Genomic DNA, 22,010 nt, shown 5'->3' with positions numbered 1-22,010 from the left:
AATAAAGTTTGATAATACATTTAAAGGGGGGGAGGGGCAGGGGAAGAGAGACAGAGACTGCAGCGGCAGCGTGTCGGTTGGTCTGTGTTACCCAGAAAGCAGTTGGGCATAATATGGCAACACCAACACCGTGAGTGAAACAACGGCTGGGCCAGCCTACTATATAAAGTACTCGGGGACCATTTCTTTATTAATGTGGATGTGTAATAATAAAGTATGAAGCGTCTATTCTATGCGCCTTATAATGCGGTGCGCCTAATGTATGAAAAAGTCCTAAAATAGGCCATTCATTGAAGGTGCGCCTTATAATCCGGTGCGCCTTATAGTGCGGAAAATACGGTAGATTAAAACATTGTGTTGGCCTGAGAAGCCCAGTATTTGAATGGTTTAAATCTTATTTGGAAAACAGAACTTTTTCAGTTCATCTTGACCAATGTTGTTCTGGGGCCAAACCTTTAAAGTATGGCGTTCCCCAAGGTTCAATTTTAGGTCTTGTTTTGTTTATCTTATATTTTTTGCCTGTTGGTCAGATTTTCCATAAATTTAATATTTCTTTGTGTTGCAGATGACATCCAGATTTATATGGCCTTTAAACTACAAAATGGTAAAAATTAATCTCGTCAGCTATTTATAGATTGTTTAGCTGAAGTCAAAACTTTTTTCACCTTAATCAGAATAAAACTCATTATTTGGTCACAGACTTCTGACTACAAATCCAGATCTGATTCTTGAGCTCAGTTTTGTCAGACCTTTGCTAGGAATATTGGTTTCACTTTTGATAGGTCTTTAAATCTAGATAAACAAATTAGCTCTGTCGTTACATCTTATTTTTGTTTTAAGGACTTATCCATGCCTTCATTACAACTCGTTTGGATTATTGCAATTCATTATATAAAGGAATGGATAAATCAGATACTTCGACTTCCTTTTAAAATTTCAGCCTGTGTCCAGAACCCTATGATCAAATAATAAGCTATTATCGACAGTTCCTCAGACTCGACTTAAGAGGAAAGAAGATTGGGCTTTCTCTGTTGTTGCTCCTATTTTACGGAACAATTTGCCTTTCCAGAATAGATCTGCCCACAGCCTGGATCTTTTTAAATCACTTCTGAAAACTCATTTTTATTATTTTGTATTTATTTGAAATAGTGTTCTGATACTCTGTAACATACATTACATCTTGGAATATTAGAATGATTAAGTAAATAATCAAAGTTAAATCAAATCAGAATAATTTTTAGATTAGGTTCGACTGCTGGAGGAATTGGCAATTTGTAAAAACACACAGACAACCAAATGGTGCAAAACTAGTGAAATGTATTAATATTTACAATATATATATACAGGTTATTCAAAACAGTTCAGAAGTCCAGAATGTTTTCCTTTGTCCAAGGAGTTCAATATGTTTCTTGTTGGTGATGAATGAAATAATGAAACAACAACAACAAAAATCCAGTCCAGAGTCCAGAGTGAAGATTATTGGGCTAAATGTCTCCTACCAATTTGGAAGAAGTTGATAGGATGTGATGTTTCTGTGATCCGCTGTTTGGGTTTGCTCACCAGACTGGAAACTATGGTAACAGACGATCTAGGACTAAACCTAGATCCAGAATCCTGGAATGGGAATCTGGAACAGAACCTGGCCTGTATAAAACAGGCCTGAATGATCAATCCCACATGTACATGTCTTTCCAATTACTGTAGTAAAATGAGTTTACATTAGTTAAACTCATGCAAATACTCATTCATTTCTCTTTTCACAATGATAGTGTTTTATAATTCAAAGAATTTCAGTTTAAATGTTTAATCCAAGTGATGAAACATACTCAGATCAGTGTTCATACTGACTGAGCTCAAATAATAGGTGGGAGGCTAGTCCTTAGCTCCCAAACAAACAAAACACTCACCAGTTCCCACTTGACAAACCGTGTGATCGCTAGAACGTTTGGATCGACAAGCACACGTCTGCCGGTTAAGAGGCATACGAGTGAATGATGGCACAATAGACATTCGATAAAGGCTTTCAAAATAAACCAGAAGTCTACCTGGACACCAGCGTCTCCTACCTAGGCTGTTGTTCATCAGCCATATAAGCAGCAGCTGTCATGTGATTTTAAAACCATGCGAGAACAGAGTGTCGTTTTGTTCTCGCTTGGTTTATTTTGTGCTGAATAAATTAAGGAAAAGAGGATTTTATTTTTAAATAAATCTTGTGTTATTGTCGTTCCTGTAGAGCACTTTGGTGCAGTTTTATACCCGTTTTTAAAGTGCTATATAAATAAATTTGACATTGACATAACATTTCAGGCATTTATTTCTTGTAGTTAATGATAAAACTGAAATTTTAAGTAAAAATGTCAGGCTTCTGAAAGGGATCCTCATACTTGGCTGAAGCTCCTTTGGCATAAATTACCTAATGAAATCAGCATCTCCATAAGACCTGTCAGCATGAATTCCTCTAAAATGTCCTGGTCAATGTCCTGCGTTAACTGGATTTCAGAAAACCCAGGGGACCAGAACCAGAAGACCCCAAATTATCACAGACTGCAAATTTCACCGTAGACTTAAAGGATTTTGAAATATGTGCCTCTCCACTTTCTCCAGGGTATTACATAAGGTGTTATTTATAAAAATGTTTAATACAAGTTTAGGAAAGCAAACAAAATGTAGCAGCAATGGTGAACTTTTATCACAATAAACCAAAAACAAAGAAATTTTTCCAAGTCTTTATTTGTTCCACAACAAAGAAAATTGTATAATTCTCAAAATACCTATACACAATCTGGTGTGTTAAAGACAAATAACTTACATAGCTATCCAATGAAGGTGTTCTATGTTTCTGGGGAGACATTTTATCTCCCCAAATGCACTTTTTTAGTTTCTACATAGAAATGAGAACAAAACATTGGAAATATGAGCTGTTTAACAAAAAATGATCAATAACAACAGACTCGAGCAGAACACACACATTAGAGCTGCTGTTTCTTTCTGCTGCACTGTAGTCTGAAACTAAACACACATGAAGAATGTAAACTTCTTCCAGGCTTGTGAAAGTTTGATGATGATGACCTGTTTCAAAATTAAAACGTTTTTAAGGCAGAAGAAGAATCGCTGCCTTTCATCTTCTTGGGAATGAGGCACAAATTAAGACGATTATGTTGTTCTGAATGTCTGCAGTTGCCTTAATTAGAAAAATTAACACAGGACAGTGAGATATAACGAAATGTGATTTTCACAGAAGTCTAAACAGGTAGACTTCTGGTTTATTTTGAAAGCCTTTATCAAATGTCTATTGTGCCATCATTCACTCGTAGTTTGGGAAACATGCAGCTGGATCAAGTCAGGACCACCGGACCAGCACCTGGTCTCCGTCCTCCACAGAGTAAAAATGAAGCGTCTTTAAGTCACTGTCGATGGGAAACTCTGTCCCCGACACCTGAAACCAGAACGGCTCGTTAGGTCCTAATTGAGTGATTAACAACTTCAAACTGTTCCTATTGTTTTATTTAAAATGATTTGTGGTTGTTTCTTTTTGTTGTTTACCTAGAAATAGACTAAATTTGATTCTTTTCTAACTGAAAACTGCATCAACTTGAAAACAAAGCATTTCTCAGAAACATTGGCTTTATAACCAAATATTTCAGTGATTTACAGGAAAGCTGCATCTTCAAGCATTTTTCAGTTTATAGAATGTTAGTTTGTAAAAACAAAAATGCAGCAACTGCTAATTTTTACCTCATTAATATTCATTTTCATCATCGTTATTACTTAATATTGAATTTGATTTCTTTCTAAAATACACAAAGTATTAGCCTCCTTTTCGCTTTTTGTCACATCATAACTTAATTAAAGGTGACCTATAATGCTTCCTAGACCAGATTAGGAAAGGACTATAGGCTTTACAAAACATGTTTATTACATTTTTTGCACAAAATAATTTTTAGATAATGAGATTTTTGACAGGTTAGCTTTTTCAGAGGGAGCCGTTTTAGGACCTCCTGTCACTTTAAATCTAAATAAGCTTCTGCTGGCCACACCCAACTAAGCGTTTACACTTGCACATGAAAATGGCGGCAAAGAGATGAGCAATTATAGAACTATACATCTTTAAAAAACTGAAGTAGAGTCTCCTGCACAACAAACAAGAATTTAGTAACAACAAAAAACTTTGGCCAGCTCATCTTACCACTGTATTTACTGGGCAAGCAAATGGCCTGGAGCCTAGCTTGGGTTGCTATGTGATGCTGTGGTTGCTAGGTAACAGGTAGTGCCTGCTGATTTGTGACATATTCTTTACAGAGGTTTTTTAAATTGGTCATTTTCTAAACACTAAATGCTTGGGTTATTTTTAGATACAAAAATGTGTAAAACGTGAATTTTGCATAAATTAACATTTACATGCTTCTAGCTATTAGTTTATTTCAAGTATTTTAAGTAATATTAAGTAAAATTAGCTACCACAACTAGGCAGATGATTCACTTTTCTACATTACAATGCCACCAGGTGTTTATGAACTGGTTCAAATGCAAATACAAGCAGATGCCAATTGTAAGTATTTAGGCCTGCTTGGTTTGTGGATTCTGTATAGAAATAAAGCAGAGATGTGTGATCCAGTGTCACCTTGTGGCTGGTGTAGGTTAGCCTCAGATCTGCAGGTGGGATCTTCAGCAGCCTGTGCAGCAGTCCCTTTATTTTCTGAACAACCATAGAGGCTGCAAATGTTTGGATAGAAACAGAAAACAACTTTTACATGAGGTTTAATTCATTAATAACTGATGAATTAATGCTCAAGCAGTTTGTTTTTTACCTGGTAGTTTCTTGCTTATAGGTTCACGATCAGCATCATCAGGAAAGACAAATGTAATGTCTAAGAAAACACACAGAAAACAAAAACATATACAGAAAGCACTATATTTTAGAGCCAGAAAGATATTGTTTTTTTTTTTGTAGAGACAACTGAGGAGAAAAAACATCAAGCAGAACTGACTTATCAGCTGATTTTTCAGGGCAAATGGCTCTGGCTTCTTTAGCTCGCCTTCCTCCGGGGCTCCATACTCTTAAAAAAAAGAAAAAAACAGACAATAAATGATAACTGAATAAAAACTGTCACCATAGAAAAAAGGAGGTTTGCCTTTTTCTTATCATTTGTTCTAGCCTCCTTCTGTCCTGAATACAGAACAAAATTAACAGAAAAGTTAATTTTCTTTCATAAACAGTCTTTTAATGGTTGCTTGTTGGTTTTTTTATGTATATTCTCCATGTTTTTTCCTGGATTTTTGGTCACATCTTAACATCCCATAATTTTCTTATCTTTTATTTAAGACTTTAGTTTTCTTACATTTTCAACCTTTTCATCTTGCTTTTGCCTGATCAATTAATTCCTAAACTCTTTTATTTGAAAGAACGAAGCAGTGTGATAACATACTGGAACATACTCTACTGGAAAAAATAGATGACACTAATCTATTCATAATTTAGGAAAATATGGGTAAAACCTGAATTTACAACTTGGAAAGAGTTGCTAAAACATATAAGCAGAGTAAAGGATCTATAATTCCCAATCACTAGAACACTTGCATTCTCCAATTTGGAGCCTAATACATTTGGCAATAGAGTGTACAATAATGAACATAATAGAAATGTTTTAGCATAACTATGCTTAGTTGCCATTTGTAACAAAGCCAAAGTGCCTTACTCTCAATAAGCATCTGATAACGTGGGTGCTGGCAGGTGAACGCAGTGCTGGGCTGATCTGCACCCCCTGCCTTCAGCCACTCCTCTCCAAACATCTTGATGTAGTCAAGCTCCGCCCCCTTCCTTTCTTCAAAGCTGATCTAAAAGCCAGCAGAAATGAACATAATTTTCTGGATGGTGAGTCAACAACAAAACATTTGCCTTTTCCAGCAGCCATTGTATAGTGCATACAGCGGTAAAATGACCAAACATGCTGGTACTCAGCTTGGATTGCTAGGCGACGGGCTGGGGTTGCTAGGTAACGCCGCAGGGCCCCTAGTATGACTTAATTACCTGGAGGTTTTTTGAAAAGGCTCATTTTCCAGGCACTAAAAAACTTTTAACTTATTATTGCCAAAAAATGTCTTGGGTTGTTTTTAGAAGCAGTAGAAACCAAAATGGATGTATAAAAATGTTCAAAATGTGAATTTTGCCTAATAGGTTACCTTTAGTATAATTTCAAATAAGGCTACAATGTAACAAAATATGGAAAAAGTGAAGCCATGTGAATACTTTCTGGATGAACTTCAAGAGCAAAACTTTGCATCTTTAAGTCTCACTGTCATTTGCAACTATCCCACTATGAAATATTCTTCTGCAGCTGATTAACTTCACCTCAAAGACTCATGCATGTGTAGAAATGACTACAATCCACTCTTCCAGTCAACATCTGCAGTTAACATCTGAAGTAAAATAAAGACATAAAAACAGCTAACAGTGGGGGAAAACACACACACACACACATACCTCACTGTTGTTCAGGTAGAGCAGATGTCCAAGTTTGGCAATAAGCATTTGATTGACAGTTTTTGGGTTTCCATCGCTGCTCACCAGTTTGTTGTCACGACATGATAATTTAACGAGGCAGGGAAGTTTGGCGAGCTCATTAACCATACTCCACTGGAAGATAAAACAGAGAGAGCCTGTTCAAACGAAAATGTGTTGTCAGTATAATTAGTGCTTATGATTGCACAGAGCCTCCTAGAGGCCATGGGAAAAATTATTTTGTGTTTAATCGCAATAATATTTAGTGGGAATGCAATAATGTACTGATCAGTTTATGTGGCATAATTGAATACTGAAAGTCTTTCTGCTGTAATGTGAGGTTATCATAAAGTTTTTCCATGTATGTTAACATCTTGTTTGTGAGGTTTTATTTCTTTTTCTTTAGGATTGAAGTGCATCACAAAAGTAAAAGCAAAACAGCCTATCCCATCCCTTTAAAGATATAAACAGAAACTTTCTGTAATAAGGAAAGAAGAAGTACATCCAAACTATTTGGACTATTTCTGAGTTATTTTCTCGGGGTAATAAAGTCATCTGACAGTTTTGATTGTGTCTTTTTTGTGTTGATAGTTTGAATGGTTAATAAAGGACCGTTTTCATGTGCAGTTCCATCTCTACCTTACACAAGCAAACAAACTGAATAAATCAATTTTCAGTTTTTTTTGCACCAAAGAGTTAAGAATATATAAACATGTTTTCAGAGGCTCTTTGAATGTGCAATTTTCAATTGACACTTGTGACTCCATGCAAAACAGACCAAGGTATACTTGCTAATTTATTGTAAGGGAATGCAATACTTTTGCGAGGGAATGTTAAAGATTGTTTATGTCCCCTATGGGGCTCTGTACAATTGAAAGTAATAAAAAATGTAATAATTTCAAGCTGTAGCACAGCCTGACCTCAGAGATGTTGTTGTGGTCCAGATTGAGATTCTTCAGAGCGGGAAAGACATCTGTACAAGTGGCTACAGAGAAAAATATTAACGACTTTAGAATTATGGAGTTTAAACACAAAATGTACTCAGTGATTGACAAATACACCAAATAAAAAGACTTGAACACCTTTTTTTCTTTCCCTCAATTTAGGTCAGTTAGAATCATCTGGAATTACTCCCATTTGCTAAATGCCACAATTTTATTTTAGATTTATTTATTAATGTCTTCAAGTTTATACACATTTTCTCAGTATTTTGTAGCATTGTCTCTGAAATGTCTGACCTGGATCAAACTTTCTGGGTTTCCTTCCAGAAGTTTCAATATTTCTACATAATGCTCTTTTCTCCTGTTGTCATCTATTTAATGAAGTGCAACAGTCCCTCCTGCAGAAAAACAGGCCCACATCATGATGCTGCCACCACCATGCTTCACAGTTAAGCTGGTGTGTCTCCACTTTTATTCCCTTGATATTTTGGCTGATTTCTAGAAAGCAGTTGGTTCTATATGTGGTATTAAAATACATCCAATTAACTCAAATGTCTCAGTTAACCTATCAGGTGCCTCCAGAGCTGTGGCATCACAATCTGGGCTTTCACTCGTTGTTTAAAGAGACAGTATCCATTCTGATCGTGAAAACAAATACATAAATCTGACTTTATTGTTGCATTTAGCAAATATAAATCATTTTTGTAATTCTAACTCACTTAAAACAAAAGAAGTTTAGTCTATTTAAATTCTGACAGCGAGATAAATATGTATGTAAACTTCTGGTTTCAACTGTATATTCATATAAATATTTAAATGTGCATGTCACATTATAAAGAACAGAAAATTTGTCAATGAACCTTGAGTTGCATCTTCAAGTTGAATAATTGACAGTTTGGTGTTAGACAGGTTAAGCCACTCCAGTCTGCAATGTAAAAGAAAACAACGTTATTTTAGAAAGATCATTGTTATTGATAAAAATGTAAGTATTTAAGCAAGGTATTAAATCACAGATTTAGTTTTTCACATGCAGTTTTTTATGTTGTTTTCATTTTTGTCTAATAAATAATGACCGTGAAACCTTTATTGTGTTTTTGTAAGCTTAAAATCATTGTAGAACATGGATCCATATTATTATGTCGTAACAAATTAAAGTGTAGAAATAAGAGAGGATGTGATGTTCCACATGTTTTACTCCATGGTGTTATTAAATTCTAGGAAATCAGTTAATATTTTACATCTTAAAAATGAAGATGATTAAACTTCCTCCTGACTGTACCTGGGCAGAGAAGATAACCTGGACACGCTTTCTTGCATCAAAGGATTACAAGACAGATTGAGACTCTTCAGTGTTTGCAGGACGCCCTCTGGCCTTCAGGGAAGATACTTTTATAAGTTTCAAAACGATGCGAGAGGAAAAAGATACTGCAAAATTGAAAATGGATGACGGGAATGCTACCTGTGTAGTTCTCTTATGTTGTTATTTTCTAAAGACAGATCCTCCAGCCGAGGCCACATGGGGGCGCACTCCAGGATCTGACCACAGAAATTTCAAGCGTTATTTGGCCTTTGGAGAAAAAAGATGTTTATAAGCACAATTAAAATGCTTTAAAAATCTTTCCTCTGCCTGGCAAACTACCATTTTTAATTAATGAATGTATTAAGCAAGGATTTCTCAGATCTCCTTTTCACTTCATCCACGCTGATTCTAGCTAATCTAAAACAACAAAAGTTTAGACTGATTTAACTTTAAACAGTGGGGAAAAATGTGTAAATGTTTTCGAAATGTTGTTTTTAAATCAACTGTTGGATGGCAATTTATTACAAAACTGTGCAGTTTGAATATCTAACAAGTTAAATGACTTTTATAAGGAAATCAAGCACTTTCCAAACCCTTAAAACACCTAAAAGAAATGTGAAAGAATTTCAAGAACTATAAACCTGTTGTGTTTGGAGGAACTGCTTACCTGCAGCCAGGTGAAGTCGCAATTGTTGAGGGCAAGGAGTTTGAGGTTGCTGAACGCCTGACGGTGAGCCCAGGGGTCAGAGGTCAAGCTAATTCTGTTGACACTAACAGAATTAAAAGGGTTTTAAATCAGTTAAAACAGAACACAGCTGTTAAAACACAGACTTTCCAGAGGAGGTTGTACCTGAGCTGCAAGCCTTCCAGTTTGTCCAGCTGCTCTGTGATGGCAGCCACATCTTTCCATGTGGACAACAGAGACCCAGAGAGGTCCAACCACTGAACGTCTGTTGCAAGCTGTTAAGGCCTCCAACTACTCCAATATTCACAGTTAGCACAGCTAAGACCTGACTGAGACGCTAGTTTCAGGCTTTCTGGCTTTCTGACCATATAGGCAGACAGAGATTTAAAGAGGAGCGGCAAAAGCAAATGAGGTGGATTAGCAGCAATAACTAATGATGTCATCCAGGACGTTACTGTGAAATATCATCTTTGCTGCCCAGAAATTGAGCTGTTAGCATTTCATGACAGTCATGATACTGCCTTCAGTCAAAGCATTACTGTCCACGACGACTCTTTGAAAATACTTGGATGACAAGAGTTACGACGTCAACATTCAATTTTGGGATAAATTAAGTATTTTCAAACTGAACTGAATAAATAAAGTTGAAGTAAAATATTCCAATCATTATTTCAGCCAAAATTTACATCTGTATTTGTTAGGTTGGTAAGAACAGGATACTGGGTGTTGTTTTCCTGATTTCTCCAGCCACCCCGGCTCCATTGACATCGCAATGGTTCAACACAACTGATGGAAGATTCTCAAACCTGTAATAACAAAAAAACATGTTTATGTTGATGTGTAAATTCATTTGGCAGACATTTTTACACAAAGCAGATATAACAATGCAGTTAATATCAAAATGAATAATAAGATACTTAGAAGGAAGATTGCTAAAGATTTGTTGACATGAGTGTCCAATCCAATTCCAATTTTTTCAAGTGGTTGGTAAAAATAGTGTGCAACTTTTTCTTATTTGTTTGTCTGAGCTTCATTTTCCCTAGTCTAACAACACCTGAAAACATGAAGCAGAGCAGCTACATAATCACATAAAACAAGCACGCCTTAGTGAAAACCGTGCAAATACAATTGTCATACCTTTTCTCCTCAACAACAAACCATTCGAGCTTCTTGGAGGAAATGAAGATCTCCTCGTTCAGCACCTCCTCTGCGTTTGTCTGATAGGTCAAATAAACAGCAGTCAGGAAGTCCACTCCAAAACTCGCTTTCTGCGGACGAACAAAGGATCCTCCCTTAGGATTTCTAAGAGAAGAAAATAGTATTCATCTATTTAATTATTCACTCGCATATGATGGAATAATATGGTGAGACTAAGAGAGAAAAAAAATCTGTGAACAAAGTCATAATTTGAATCGCACAACAATAAAGTTGAAATAATACAAGAATAAAGTTGTAATAAAAGCTGAATGGAAAAGGTTGTCTAAGTCTTGGTGTTCAAAGTTTATTTCCTTGGCTTACAAACAGAAATTATACTGCCAGGGCCAAATTTCTATCATTTAAAATCACTGATACTAAACAAAACAACAATGATAAAATTGAAATAAGCTGTCAGAGACTACCTGCATGTAAAGTACTGCACTCCTTCATGGCTGCCATCGTGTTTTCCTCTCTCTGGGTTATCCCACTCCACGCCAAGCCACAGCCCTATAAACAAAGATTATGCAGGTAAAAAGTTAATATCTACCCCAGCACCATATGTTGGCTTTTAGAAAAGTTTCAGAACTACAACAACAACAAAAAAACTGAAACAAAAACATAAGCCATAGAAAGAATGTGCAATAAAGTGTTTACTTGAATTTATGGTGATGGACTTAAAACAGGTCTTAAATGGTTGAAATTTTGTAAAATAAAAATTCACAAATTAATTTGCTGCATTTGAAAAACATGCAAAAGTTGGATATTTGGTTGCCTAATAGTGCAACCTTAAAACAAAAATAAGTTTTGCACTGTCATGACTATACATTCGATGTAATGTGCATGTTTATGATCAAACTTTGCCACACAAATGTGGCAAAGCTGAAGATGTAAGACTATTTTTCATCTGGATTTAAGATGTATTATTTAAATTTTAAAGTGATCTCCTGTTCTTTATTTGTTGCTTCCAAACAACTCTCAACAACTCACAAAAATAAGTTTCACCACCATCTGTTACCAACACTGTCTGTGGGATCATCAAATTAGCTGTTGCTAAACTACAGACAGATATTGTTGATGTATTTGTGGGAATAGCTGGTGATTTTGCCTCACTCTCTGCTACACTTCCAACATTTCAACCACTTTTTAGCTGCTCTACCACAGAAAATAGGACACTAGATTTGTTAAATGCAAATATCAAGAATTTATGCATCTCCTCTTGGCAAAGCAGATTGTCTTGTTTTAAACCCCTGACAGAGAGGAAACCTGTCATTAACAAAAGAGCTGTGAGAAGATGGTCACAGGAAGTTGAAGAAACCTTGATGGGTTGATTTGAAACCACAGACTGGGATGCATTTTGCCAACCACATGGAAACGGCATCACTGTTTGGACAACATGATTCTCATCAGAACAGATAGGTGCTTCCCCAATAACAAACCCTGACCTGAAGGAACTGCTAAACAACAAACATTGAAAATTTGGTGATTAAATTTTCTGCACATCTGTTTTCTTAAGTACGACAGCTCGTTTGACTATAGGCAGAATTTGTCCCATTTCAGGGTAGATCTTTATATTTGTGCTACTCAATACCACCAGGATGCAAAATTCAGCAAATTATTAGGTAGCAAAAATTATGAGAATCTGAATTCGCTACTTAAACAACTCAGAAATGAGAATAACTGTTGTTTTTTTTATTTTGTTGTTTTTTTTTACCTTCATACGGTGATACATGCCCAACGTAGCGGACCGTGGCCCGTTCCTTTCCGCAGGAGATCCGCCTACCAACGGGGTCCAGCAGCATCTTATCCCGTTCGGACTGATCGGTTCTCATTAAGCCGACAACAAAAGACAGAAAACACTAAAACTACAGCCGCTATAGATCGCGCGTTATGTATGTGGTACTTTCGAGAAACGGTCCAGCCTTAAATACCTTCAGAGATTCACAAGTGAAACTTTGAGCATTAGAGTTCAAAATAAAGTCCAAATCTAGAAGTGGGCTGATTTGAGAAACATGACAGCTTAACAAGCTAAAATTTCTTCTTTTGGTGTCTTTTGACGGTTTACAAAGACGCATTACCGCCACCTGCTTTTCAACCTTACGTATGACATTACTTGTGCTCGCTATTGTAAATACTTGTAAATACGTGAACTCTTTTGACATTTGGACATTGACAGAAACTTTCATGTCTTAAATAATACTGGAGATGTTTTCTCTAAGCGGTTAAATATAATTTATCTAGCTTTAAGTGAGAGAGAGAAGAAGAAAAAATGTACGCAGACTGAAGGCTTACCGGAAGTGACACATTTCAACGGCGTACTCGTTTTCACCTCGAACATTTTTCATATAAAGAAATAAAAATACCAAGTGAGTAAATTAAAAAAATATATATTTTTAATCGTCATAAATATATTCCCTTTATCTAAATCCAAAATATCCCGCTTATAGTTTCATTCCGGATATTTATCAGTTGGTACCTTTGTAGCTTCCTTACAGTTTTCCGTCGGGGACACAATTCTAGGTAGAACAGTGCTCGGACGATAAACGGAGCGTGTTGTGTTGTGTTTTGTGTTCAAAAAGTCTACATGCGACTGTAAATAAAACATTATTTAAGCAGAGATAAAGACATACGGCTGTACTGCGGGGATTCAGAAGAAGCCATGAAGAAAAAAGTTCACCACAGGTTTGTTTACTTACTCACGACAACCTTGCTATTGACACGTGAATACAGGACAGAGGAACCACGCACTAAAACAATCGAAACGCCCATAAAACCATCCCTGATGATTAGTCTGATATTATTATGTATTTATTTTTCTACTCTTGCATCTTTTTCACTCTTATATTTGTTCCTGCAGAGAAAAAATGCTTCTCGGTCAAGAGTCATCTGCATATGCTGTCGGCCAGGTATCAGGCAGTTTGTTCAAGCAGAGCTCTGAACCGTCTGGGTCATTGTCAGCATTATTCACGACTCCGTTACCAGCGTCATCATCTCTGTTTCAGCCTGTCCCTAAGGTAAGCTCCACTTTTGTCCGCCTTGATTTCCCTTAAAAAGCAGGTTGTTACAGGTGGACATTTTTACACGTTTTGAGTCTTAGATGTTTCCAAACTGCACAGTCTGTATAGCAGTTTGGTTTTTTGATGGTGGGATTGTAACCCTAGGGTTAACTTACTGCCTCATAATCATGTGTTTTCCAACCCAATGATTGAATACCTCAGGGTTATTCGGGTAACTTAAATGTTCATAAACCTGGTGCTCTTGTGACTTGTCCAGGGTATCTTGTTGGTTAGTCCTCACCTGTTTATCGGTTGGCCATCCCACAGGATCTCACCCTGGTCATTTGCAGACTATGGATTATCTTGCTTATGTCCAATTAGTGCTGCTTTGCTGTCTTTCAGTCCAGCCTCTCGAGCCTTTAAGTACGACTTAGTTTCCTGAATGTGTCTGTACTACAGAGGTTTGTTTCTTCTGCGTTAGACATTTACTTAGCTTTTTAGAGTATGTAAACTCGACCATAGGTCGAGTATGTAAATAGAAATAAAATCTTGCTCCTGGAAAACTTGATTCAGTCCAGCTTTCAGCACTTTTCTTGTTTTGTATTGGCCATTGACATGTTTCTTAAACTTGAATATCTGCTTGGATGGGAACAACAAGAACTCCAAACTACAATCTGGTTTTAAGCGCTCAAAGGTTCTGTTACAAAAGAACTTCAGTTAATTAAAAGTGGACATCAGATGTAATGCAGACTTGGTTTGTAACACCACACCAACATGAAGTCACAACTTTTAAGAAAAACAAAATTTACTAGAGGCTTTTCCATTGACTGCTTTAGGTGTTATTAGTTGATTGGGATTATTTAGTTGGTCTATTCGTTGTTCGTTGTAATTTTTTTCCCCCCTTCTTCATATTTTTAATGTGTTCTCATATTGTTTTTTTTTTCTTGGAAGGGGTCTTTGGGTGTCTTGAAAGGCGCTAACAAATAAAATACATTATTATAAATGAGAACATAACTTGTTTGCAGTCTTGGCATTTCATATTTTTCTTCTTTTTTTTTTTTTTTTTTTTTTTACTGTAGAAGCGTATTCAAAAGACCACAGAAGGAAATGAGCAGCAGAAAGATGGTTTAGAAGTGAAGGTCAAGCAGATGAAGAACAAACCCATCAGGAAGACATCAGTGGCTGAGGAGCAACTGCTGAACAGGTGAGAAGTTTACGAATCATTTCCTTCAAATGCATATTTTATTGTTCGAATCTTCCTTCTTACCATTACATCATTCTAAACTATCTTATCAAAAATAAATAAATAAAAACATAACCTTTTGCCTTTTTCTCTCTCTTGTTTATTTCCATTTGTTTTAGGGAGAGCAGTTTATTAACAGCAGACACAGACGAGGATGTGCAAAAGAGTTCAATGAGAAAAAAGAGGAAAGCATCAGAGATTACTGGTGAAAACAGTGCAGAGTACTGGGTGATGAAGCGACAGAAACTGAAGGCCAACAAACAAGAGGAAGCCTTAAAGATGAAGAGGACCGTGTTTGTTGGCAACCTACCAGTCAGCTGCACAATGAAGGTACAAGTCCCTCACAGTTTGACCATCAAATGACTTGATCATTCTTCCTTGGTTTGACCAGGAACAATGGTCAGACTTTAGACAATTAGAAAGTCTAAAGCCTTACCATTTCTTTAGAAAGCACATGATGTTCACCAATTTACAAAAATAATGTACTCTAAGAATGGATGGAAATGCAAGATGAAAATGAGACCGATATGATATCGGTCTGATATATCGATATCAGACCGATATGATATCGGTCTGATATATCGATATCAGACCGATATCAATATGAAAAAAACCCCAACAACAAACAGATACTGATGTAATTGTTGATATATTGTGTATCTTTGGCAATAGTATTTATCCCTGTGCTTCCCTCTATTTCTTTTTTGGAGACAGACTCCACATTAAACCAATTCTTGTGATCTTAAGTTGATAAAATGCAAGTCAAAGTCCTGAGTTATTTATTAAGATTGTTCTTATTGTTTTATGAAGGAGCTACTGTGTAATCTTTTTTTTAATTTTTTTTTACTTTCTTTAGACCCTGCTAGGACTCTTCAGAGATAAAGGACCAATTGAATCTGCTCGGTTTCGCTCTGTGGTAATTAAAAAATAAATAAATAAATCAAGATTCACAATTGTAACATTCAGTGAAATTCTCATTTATTTAATTACCAAAATAATCTTATTCTTTCTTCACTTTAGGTCAGAGAGGATCCCTCCATGTCTCGTAAAGAAGCAACTATTAAGTAAGTGTTTGACTCATATGATGATAGGCCATTACAGCTCTAGATAAACTTTACAGCAGGGTGCCCACTGGTATTTATAAAAAAAATTGCAAGACTCTCCATGACATTCAGTATAATTTTTCATGACCCACATACAACAGCTCAACAAGTTCAGAAAGAAAAGTATCTGACTGAAAGACTAACCCCACCAAGTTTAACTATAGCGAACATGTAAAATTGTAGTGCAGGCAGAGAGGGAGGAAATATAAATGACAAAAATTTGGAAATGAAGCCCACACAGACTAGAAAATTGCTATCAGTGCACTGTTGCTTTCTTTTTTGTCTGTCTGCCGAACGGTTGAATACTGTAATCAATGTAAAGACCATTATTACAAACAAAATACATTTAGTATTTATTAAAGAAGTACTTGAATGTCTTGAGTATGTCTACATATTTGACAGAACATTCCTAAAGAAAAACTTGGCAATGTTTTCTATTCATTCTCTCTATACTGTATTAATTGCTCACTGATGCTTATCGCTTAATACGGACGATTAGACAGACATCTTCTCCCGCTCTGAGACAAACACTGTGCACTGTCTTGGAGCAAGGAGGAGGCAATGCATGACAACGGTAACAAAAACACGTAGTAACTCGCCTTATTGCAGGGATTTGAATCAGAATGTTTTGCATCCGGTGAAAACAAGGATGACGAGAAATAAACTGGAAAGGATGCTGGCAATTTAGTGACATTTCTACATTGACTATGAAGGATTCATCACATAAACACTTACATTGATGTTCTTATTTTTTAGTGGATGGAGACCCTTTACGCAGCGGTTCCACTTCCTCTCAGTAACTTTATTTCGTACAAGAAACACACATGAACAAAATAAAACTCAATCAATAGAGAAAAAGATCAGAACATGAATACAAATTGGCTTAACCTCTGGCTAAATGTTATTCATGTGTCAGATTCTCATTCAACAGTCTAACTTACAACATAGAACTGCATTAGTATAGATTTAAAAAAAAGTTTGTCTATGTTTTCTAATTTAGCATTTCTATCATCACTAACTTTTTCAGTGTTAGTGGTTTTACGTAAATGTTAATATCACCAAGTGGACAATTTGCCTGACTAATAGTCTTTTTGTTAACTTTTCTTTAAACTCATTGCCGTGTCACTATAGTCTTGATATGGAAGGGAATTAGAACTTATAATATCTTCTTAGAACCTCTTCTTTTTTTTGTTACACTTTTGAATATAGATTTTCTTTTTTACATTTACAGACGCAAAGTTCATCCCAAGAAGCAAAGCATAAATGCTTATGTGGTGTTTAAAAATGAAGAGGGAGTTACCAATGCTCTGGAGAGGTGAGAAGATTAACCGTGCTTCCAAACTAATAATAAACTTATAAGAGAAACGGTAAACAAGCACATAAATGATGATTGGCTTTGTCCTCACAGGAATGGCATGGAAATTGAGAAAGGCTTTCACATCCGAGTGGACAGAGTGACTGACAAGTCATCAGTAAGCCTTCCCAACATTAAAACTCACCTGCACACTCTGCAGACCTGTTGCTAAAAAAAAATATCATTTTATTCTTGCAGCATGATCACAAGCGCTCTGTTTTTGTTGGGAACCTGGCATTTGGTAAGATGCTGTGCCAAAACAAAGCTCATGATATAATGTGATATGCATGATACTGATCTGTTGGATCTTTGTAGATATCAAGGAGTTGGCACTTCGACAGCATTTTGAGGAGTGTGGAAAAGTCGAGGCAGTGCGACTAGTGCGAGACCCAAACTCCGGACTTGGGAAAGGATTCGGATATGTCCTGTTTGAGGTGCATTGAACATAATGCAACAATTAGGATGTTGTCTTTAGAATTCCCAAGAATTACTGTAGCAAAGCTTTGTATTGTTTTTAAGACGGAAACATTAAAAAAAAATAATTTATTTTTTTGTCCCTGTCACAGAGTGCCGACTCGGTAGAGATGGCGCTATCACTGGATGGCTCAAAGCTGGAAAGCAGGTCCATCCGTGTGAAGAGATCAGTGACAAAGGAAAAGCAGATTAATAAAACCAACAGCAAAGGAGCCCTGAGGAAGTCCAGGCAGAATGCTGGGAAAGGTTCAGGAGGAGCCTGGAAACCCGGTCAAGCAAATTTCAATCACAAGCCAAGTAACATCTCGTCTTTTAAAGGAGAGATGGCAAATCCACACAAGAAAAATAAGAAAGTTTTAAAGAAGAAAAATAAGACAAGAAAGACACATCGAGTCTCTACAAAATGAAGGACTAACAATGTTTCCCTGACTGTTAGAAAAAGACTATCTTTTTCACAAAGTTTTCTAATACAGTTCTCCTCCCAGATAAATCACCAAGAAAAGAAAATACACAGTTTCTCAAGATTGGGTGTGGTTTTAATTTTAAAAGTTTAAACCTGAGGTGTTTGAAAAAAAAAAGAAAAATTGCTAAAATTTTATGCTTGCAATATATTTAGCTACAAAAAGGTGTACAGAAAATGGATGGATGGAGTTCAATTCAATTAAAGAACACTTTATTGGTTGTTGTAACTCATATTATTTCAAATTTCCAGTAGTGGTCTTTATTACAGCACATTTGAAGAAGTTTCTGACAAAAGACTGTTTTTGCAAGATAGTCTTATGAAAAGGAAGGTCAGTGTTGTCCATCATTTTCTTGACTTTATGTAAAATCCTTCTTTGCATGTTCATCTCCTCAGTCATTCCCAGAACGGAACCAGCTAATGTGCTTAGTGGTGATGCACAGCTCTCTTACTTTGGTTACACCATGGCACTACTTTCTCTTTCAGTCACATTTCTATAGATTTGTTACATTTAAGATTGTTGTCCTGTTGCCTGATCCAAATTGGAAAAAAAACTTGATTTAAATGAACAGTGTTTAAATATTTTTGCAGTTTTCTGAAAATTTAATCCAGATTAGAGGAGCATAGAAACTGAATTCTACTTATAAATTCTTCCTCAGTTTATATTTGGTTCTCCCACCCTGAACACATCTAACCAGTATACAATTTTACATGCAGATTGTATGTGGAAAACACGATGGAATTATGTTACAAGCCAACCAAGGAAAAGAGAGTCACTTTATATATTGTAGAATTTGCAAAATAGGAAGAAAACAGTGATAAGTACTGACTTTAAAACCAAATTTTTGACTTCTGACCACAAGATGGCATTGTTACATCTGTTTTCCAGTGCTGTGTCCTGTACCGTATTAGAAATAACATCTCGAGGCACCAGCATAATAATACGGGCCTAATTTATAAATTTACGAGGAACTCTTGAGTTAATAAATTTTACTTTTGCTCTGGATGAGCACAGAAAATGCACAATTCATATTAAGCACATTATTGCACTTCCATTTGGGTCTCTACAGCTTCTAAAAACAGTCCACATGCTTAATAAAAAACTTCCAGCCATTTTTTGGGGAATAAGTTAGTATTTTTTGGTGTCTGGAAAACGAGTCGTTTCAAAACCTTCAGAATGTAACATCACAAATTAGCAGAGGTTGACCCTCACTTAGCAACCCAGTGAAGCCCAAGCTGTCACCTAGCAACCCCAGCAAAGCCCGGCTCATCACTTAGCAACCCAAGTGGAGTTCTAGCAATTGGTGAGCTGGTTTTACAGCTTTATGTGCTTTACAATGACTGCTGGAAAAGACAAGAGTTATGCTGTTGACATACTATTCAGAAACCATTTGCTGCATTTTTGTTGGCTGTGCATGAGGCTCCACTTCTGCTTTTCAAAAATGTATAGATGTGCATCTGTTTGCATAAAATCTCTGTGCATTCTTTCACATTTAAGGAAGTTATTTATTTCATGAACTATTTTTCTGATCTCATTAATCTTATGATTTTGAGTAGATAATTTAATCATACTTGTATATAGAAAAATACCACTCCATCATTTAACCTCTTTCTGAACTACTTTATTGAATATTTCAAGTCACTTAAATGCATCACTAACAAGTCTTCAAAAAGTCAAAAATTACCAAGGAAAAACTCAGAAATTTTTAGGTTAATCTCAAAAGTTTTCTAGAAAAAACTTGGACATTTTATGAGTTTTAAAAGGTGAAAATTTTAGACTTTTGAAACTCGGAAACTTACAAGTTTCTTTCTAGAAAATTTCTGAGATTAATCTCAAAATTTGAGTTTTTTGTTGGAGATGTCCTTTTTTCTACAATGGTCCTAACTGGCCATTGTACATACACCTATCCTACCTTGTTCAAGGAAGCATAAATAGGACACCATTAATATTTTGTCTACATTTTGCATAAAGACTTTAAAAGCACAACAATAATCAATGAGTCATACATAATTCAGTCGAGAGAAAAAACTTAAATCCACTTTGAAGTAAAAAGCTGAGGTTTCAATGTTTGCAGTGGCTTCATTTAGTAATAAATGTTTGCAAACATAACAAGAACCTGGACAATAAAGCTTTTTACATGCTATTATGAATATTTCATCACTACACATTTGGACATAAACCGCTTTCACACGATGATGATGCAAGCTACACTATGATACACAGCTCCACCGGTCACTGGATGTCACCACAGATACTGCATAAAATTCACAGAGACGTGTCAGAAATTAGCATAGTGAGCAGTTGGGCATTGACGGTTGTCTTTCACTGTGAATATCAACCACAGTGCTGGTGAATAAGTCTTTTCTCAGCTAATCTTGTAACAAACTCCCACAGACCGCTGTGATGTCAGAGCAAGTCTGGAAGTTTTCGCCACCATCTGAACATGTCTGCTGTTGTCGGACTCAAAGGCTCTTTAGAAACAGTTGATGAATGAATTGTTATAGAAATAATTCACTTGTTCAGTTTCCTCTTAGGTAGAATATCCATAGCTTAGAGTTAAAATGGACTGAAAGTTGGACTCTCATTATCACTTCAGAGTTTTTAAATATTGATCTTTAAATTTTCTGCAGATTTGAAAGGATTTTAAAGCATTATTTTTTGATGGAATTGGCATAGCTAACTTATATTTACTTTTTTTAACTTTTAGAAAAACATACCTGTAGGAGTTGTTTTACTTCAAAATGCTTTTTTACTTTTGAGTAATATTATTTTAAAGTGACACTGAGTACCTGAGTGCAATTTCTAGCTACTCTTCCCACCTTCAAGTATGTTTTGAACAAAAATACACAACATGCAGAAAAACACACAGTTTATGTTTAAGCGTGACTTCTTGTTTGTACACAAGCTAAATTGTTTTAATGGTATTTTCCATCTGCTGAGCCAACTGGGCCATTTGGAGGTCAAGTAAATATACAGTAAACAGTACATGCTGTCGCTTTGAATTGTGTTGAAATATATGTGTGTATATTATATTATTTCATATTAGAGTCAAAGTGTAGAAAGAAGAAATGCGTGTTTAACACACCGTTTTTTATTTTTAACTGAACAACTATTATGTAACTGCTGCTTTCAGTGATGTATTATGACTATATACTGATGTCTGTTGTAAATCAAAGTTTCCTGTTTGCTTATGATTGCATCTAAGTGGGTAAAACAATAAACATTTTTATAAATAAAAACTTGGGCAACAAGATCTTAGCAGGGCAAGTCAGTGTAAACTATTTAATCTCTATTTTCTCTTTAATTCTAGCAGATCTTATAAATCCCACAAAGCTAGCTGAATAATATCAGAGCAGCTCTTGAATAATACAGTGTCCAGTAATATTTAAATACATTAATGAGTATATATGATGCTGTTCATGTTTACCAACATACAGATTGACCCAGATTGCCTGCATTTACCTTTAGTTATTTACACCTCCAGGCAGCAATTGAGGCATATGTTTAAGACACTGGAGAACATTCAGTATTTACTAGCAAACTGAATCAGTTTAAAAATGGTAATAAAATCAACCTAAAAGTTCTCCTGATTAATGCCACGGTGTAGTGAGGCATTCAACCAATAGATGGCAGTGTTTCCCAGGCCTTTGCTTCTTTTTTTGCTTATACAGGGAACCTGAAGTCAAACATACAGGTGCTGGTCATAAAATTAGAATATTGTGATAAAGTTCATTATTTTCCATAATGTCATGATAAAAAT

At 35.8% G+C, this 22,010-nt stretch overlaps 3 protein-coding genes across 4 annotated transcripts in view; 1 reads left to right on the top strand and 2 right to left on the bottom strand.

Annotated features, from left to right (window-relative positions):
• The window catches only part of LOC103144851 (perforin-1-like), a 7,328-nt gene extending 5,239 nt beyond the window's left edge, over positions 1–2,089 (bottom strand). The window contains exon 1 of the mRNA XM_007562007.1: positions 2,067–2,089. Coding sequence (XP_007562069.1) covers positions 2,067–2,089 — 23 coding nt within the window. The remainder of the gene's footprint in view (positions 1–2,066) is intronic.
• Positions 2,090–2,710: 621 nt separating this feature from the next.
• On the bottom strand, positions 2,711–12,683 carry tbce (tubulin folding cofactor E). 2 transcript variants are annotated; one of them, XM_007562005.2, is made up of 16 exons: positions 12,334–12,683; positions 11,045–11,129; positions 10,563–10,727; positions 10,146–10,231; positions 9,591–9,690; positions 9,408–9,510; positions 8,900–8,976; positions 8,720–8,812; positions 8,301–8,365; positions 7,420–7,484; positions 6,482–6,634; positions 5,697–5,835; positions 4,989–5,057; positions 4,809–4,868; positions 4,622–4,713; positions 2,711–3,436 (listed from the first exon to the last, which is right to left on the bottom strand). In XM_007562005.2, exons 1-16 carry the CDS (start codon positions 12,449–12,451, stop codon positions 3,341–3,343), a joined length of 1,566 nt encoding a protein of 521 aa, XP_007562067.1. In that variant the 5' UTR covers positions 12,452–12,683; the 3' UTR covers positions 2,711–3,340. The 2 variants fall into 2 exon arrangements, with proteins under 2 accessions (XP_007562067.1, XP_016531842.1); XM_016676356.1 differs by lacking the exon at positions 12,334–12,683 and having other exon boundaries at positions 10,563–10,693; positions 11,045–11,131.
• Positions 12,684–13,101: 418 nt separating this feature from the next.
• rbm34 (RNA binding motif protein 34) lies at positions 13,102–18,484 on the top strand. The gene is made up of 11 exons (XM_007562004.1): positions 13,102–13,301; positions 13,477–13,633; positions 14,695–14,819; positions 14,978–15,188; positions 15,715–15,774; positions 15,879–15,922; positions 17,193–17,276; positions 17,370–17,433; positions 17,514–17,556; positions 17,631–17,749; positions 17,882–18,484. The coding sequence occupies exons 1-11, from the start codon at positions 13,279–13,281 to the stop codon at positions 18,194–18,196; spliced, it is 1,245 nt and encodes a 414-aa protein (XP_007562066.1). The 5' UTR covers positions 13,102–13,278; the 3' UTR covers positions 18,197–18,484.
• The last annotated feature ends 3,526 nt before the right edge of the window (positions 18,485–22,010 follow it).

This window comes from Poecilia formosa, unplaced genomic scaffold, assembly GCF_000485575.1.
Source record: "Poecilia formosa unplaced genomic scaffold, Poecilia_formosa-5.1.2 Scaffold132, whole genome shotgun sequence".
Taxonomy (NCBI): Eukaryota; Metazoa; Chordata; class Actinopteri; order Cyprinodontiformes; family Poeciliidae; genus Poecilia; species Poecilia formosa.
Note: the sequence above shows the minus strand (reverse complement) of the source record. Positions and strands in the feature narration are given on the sequence as shown.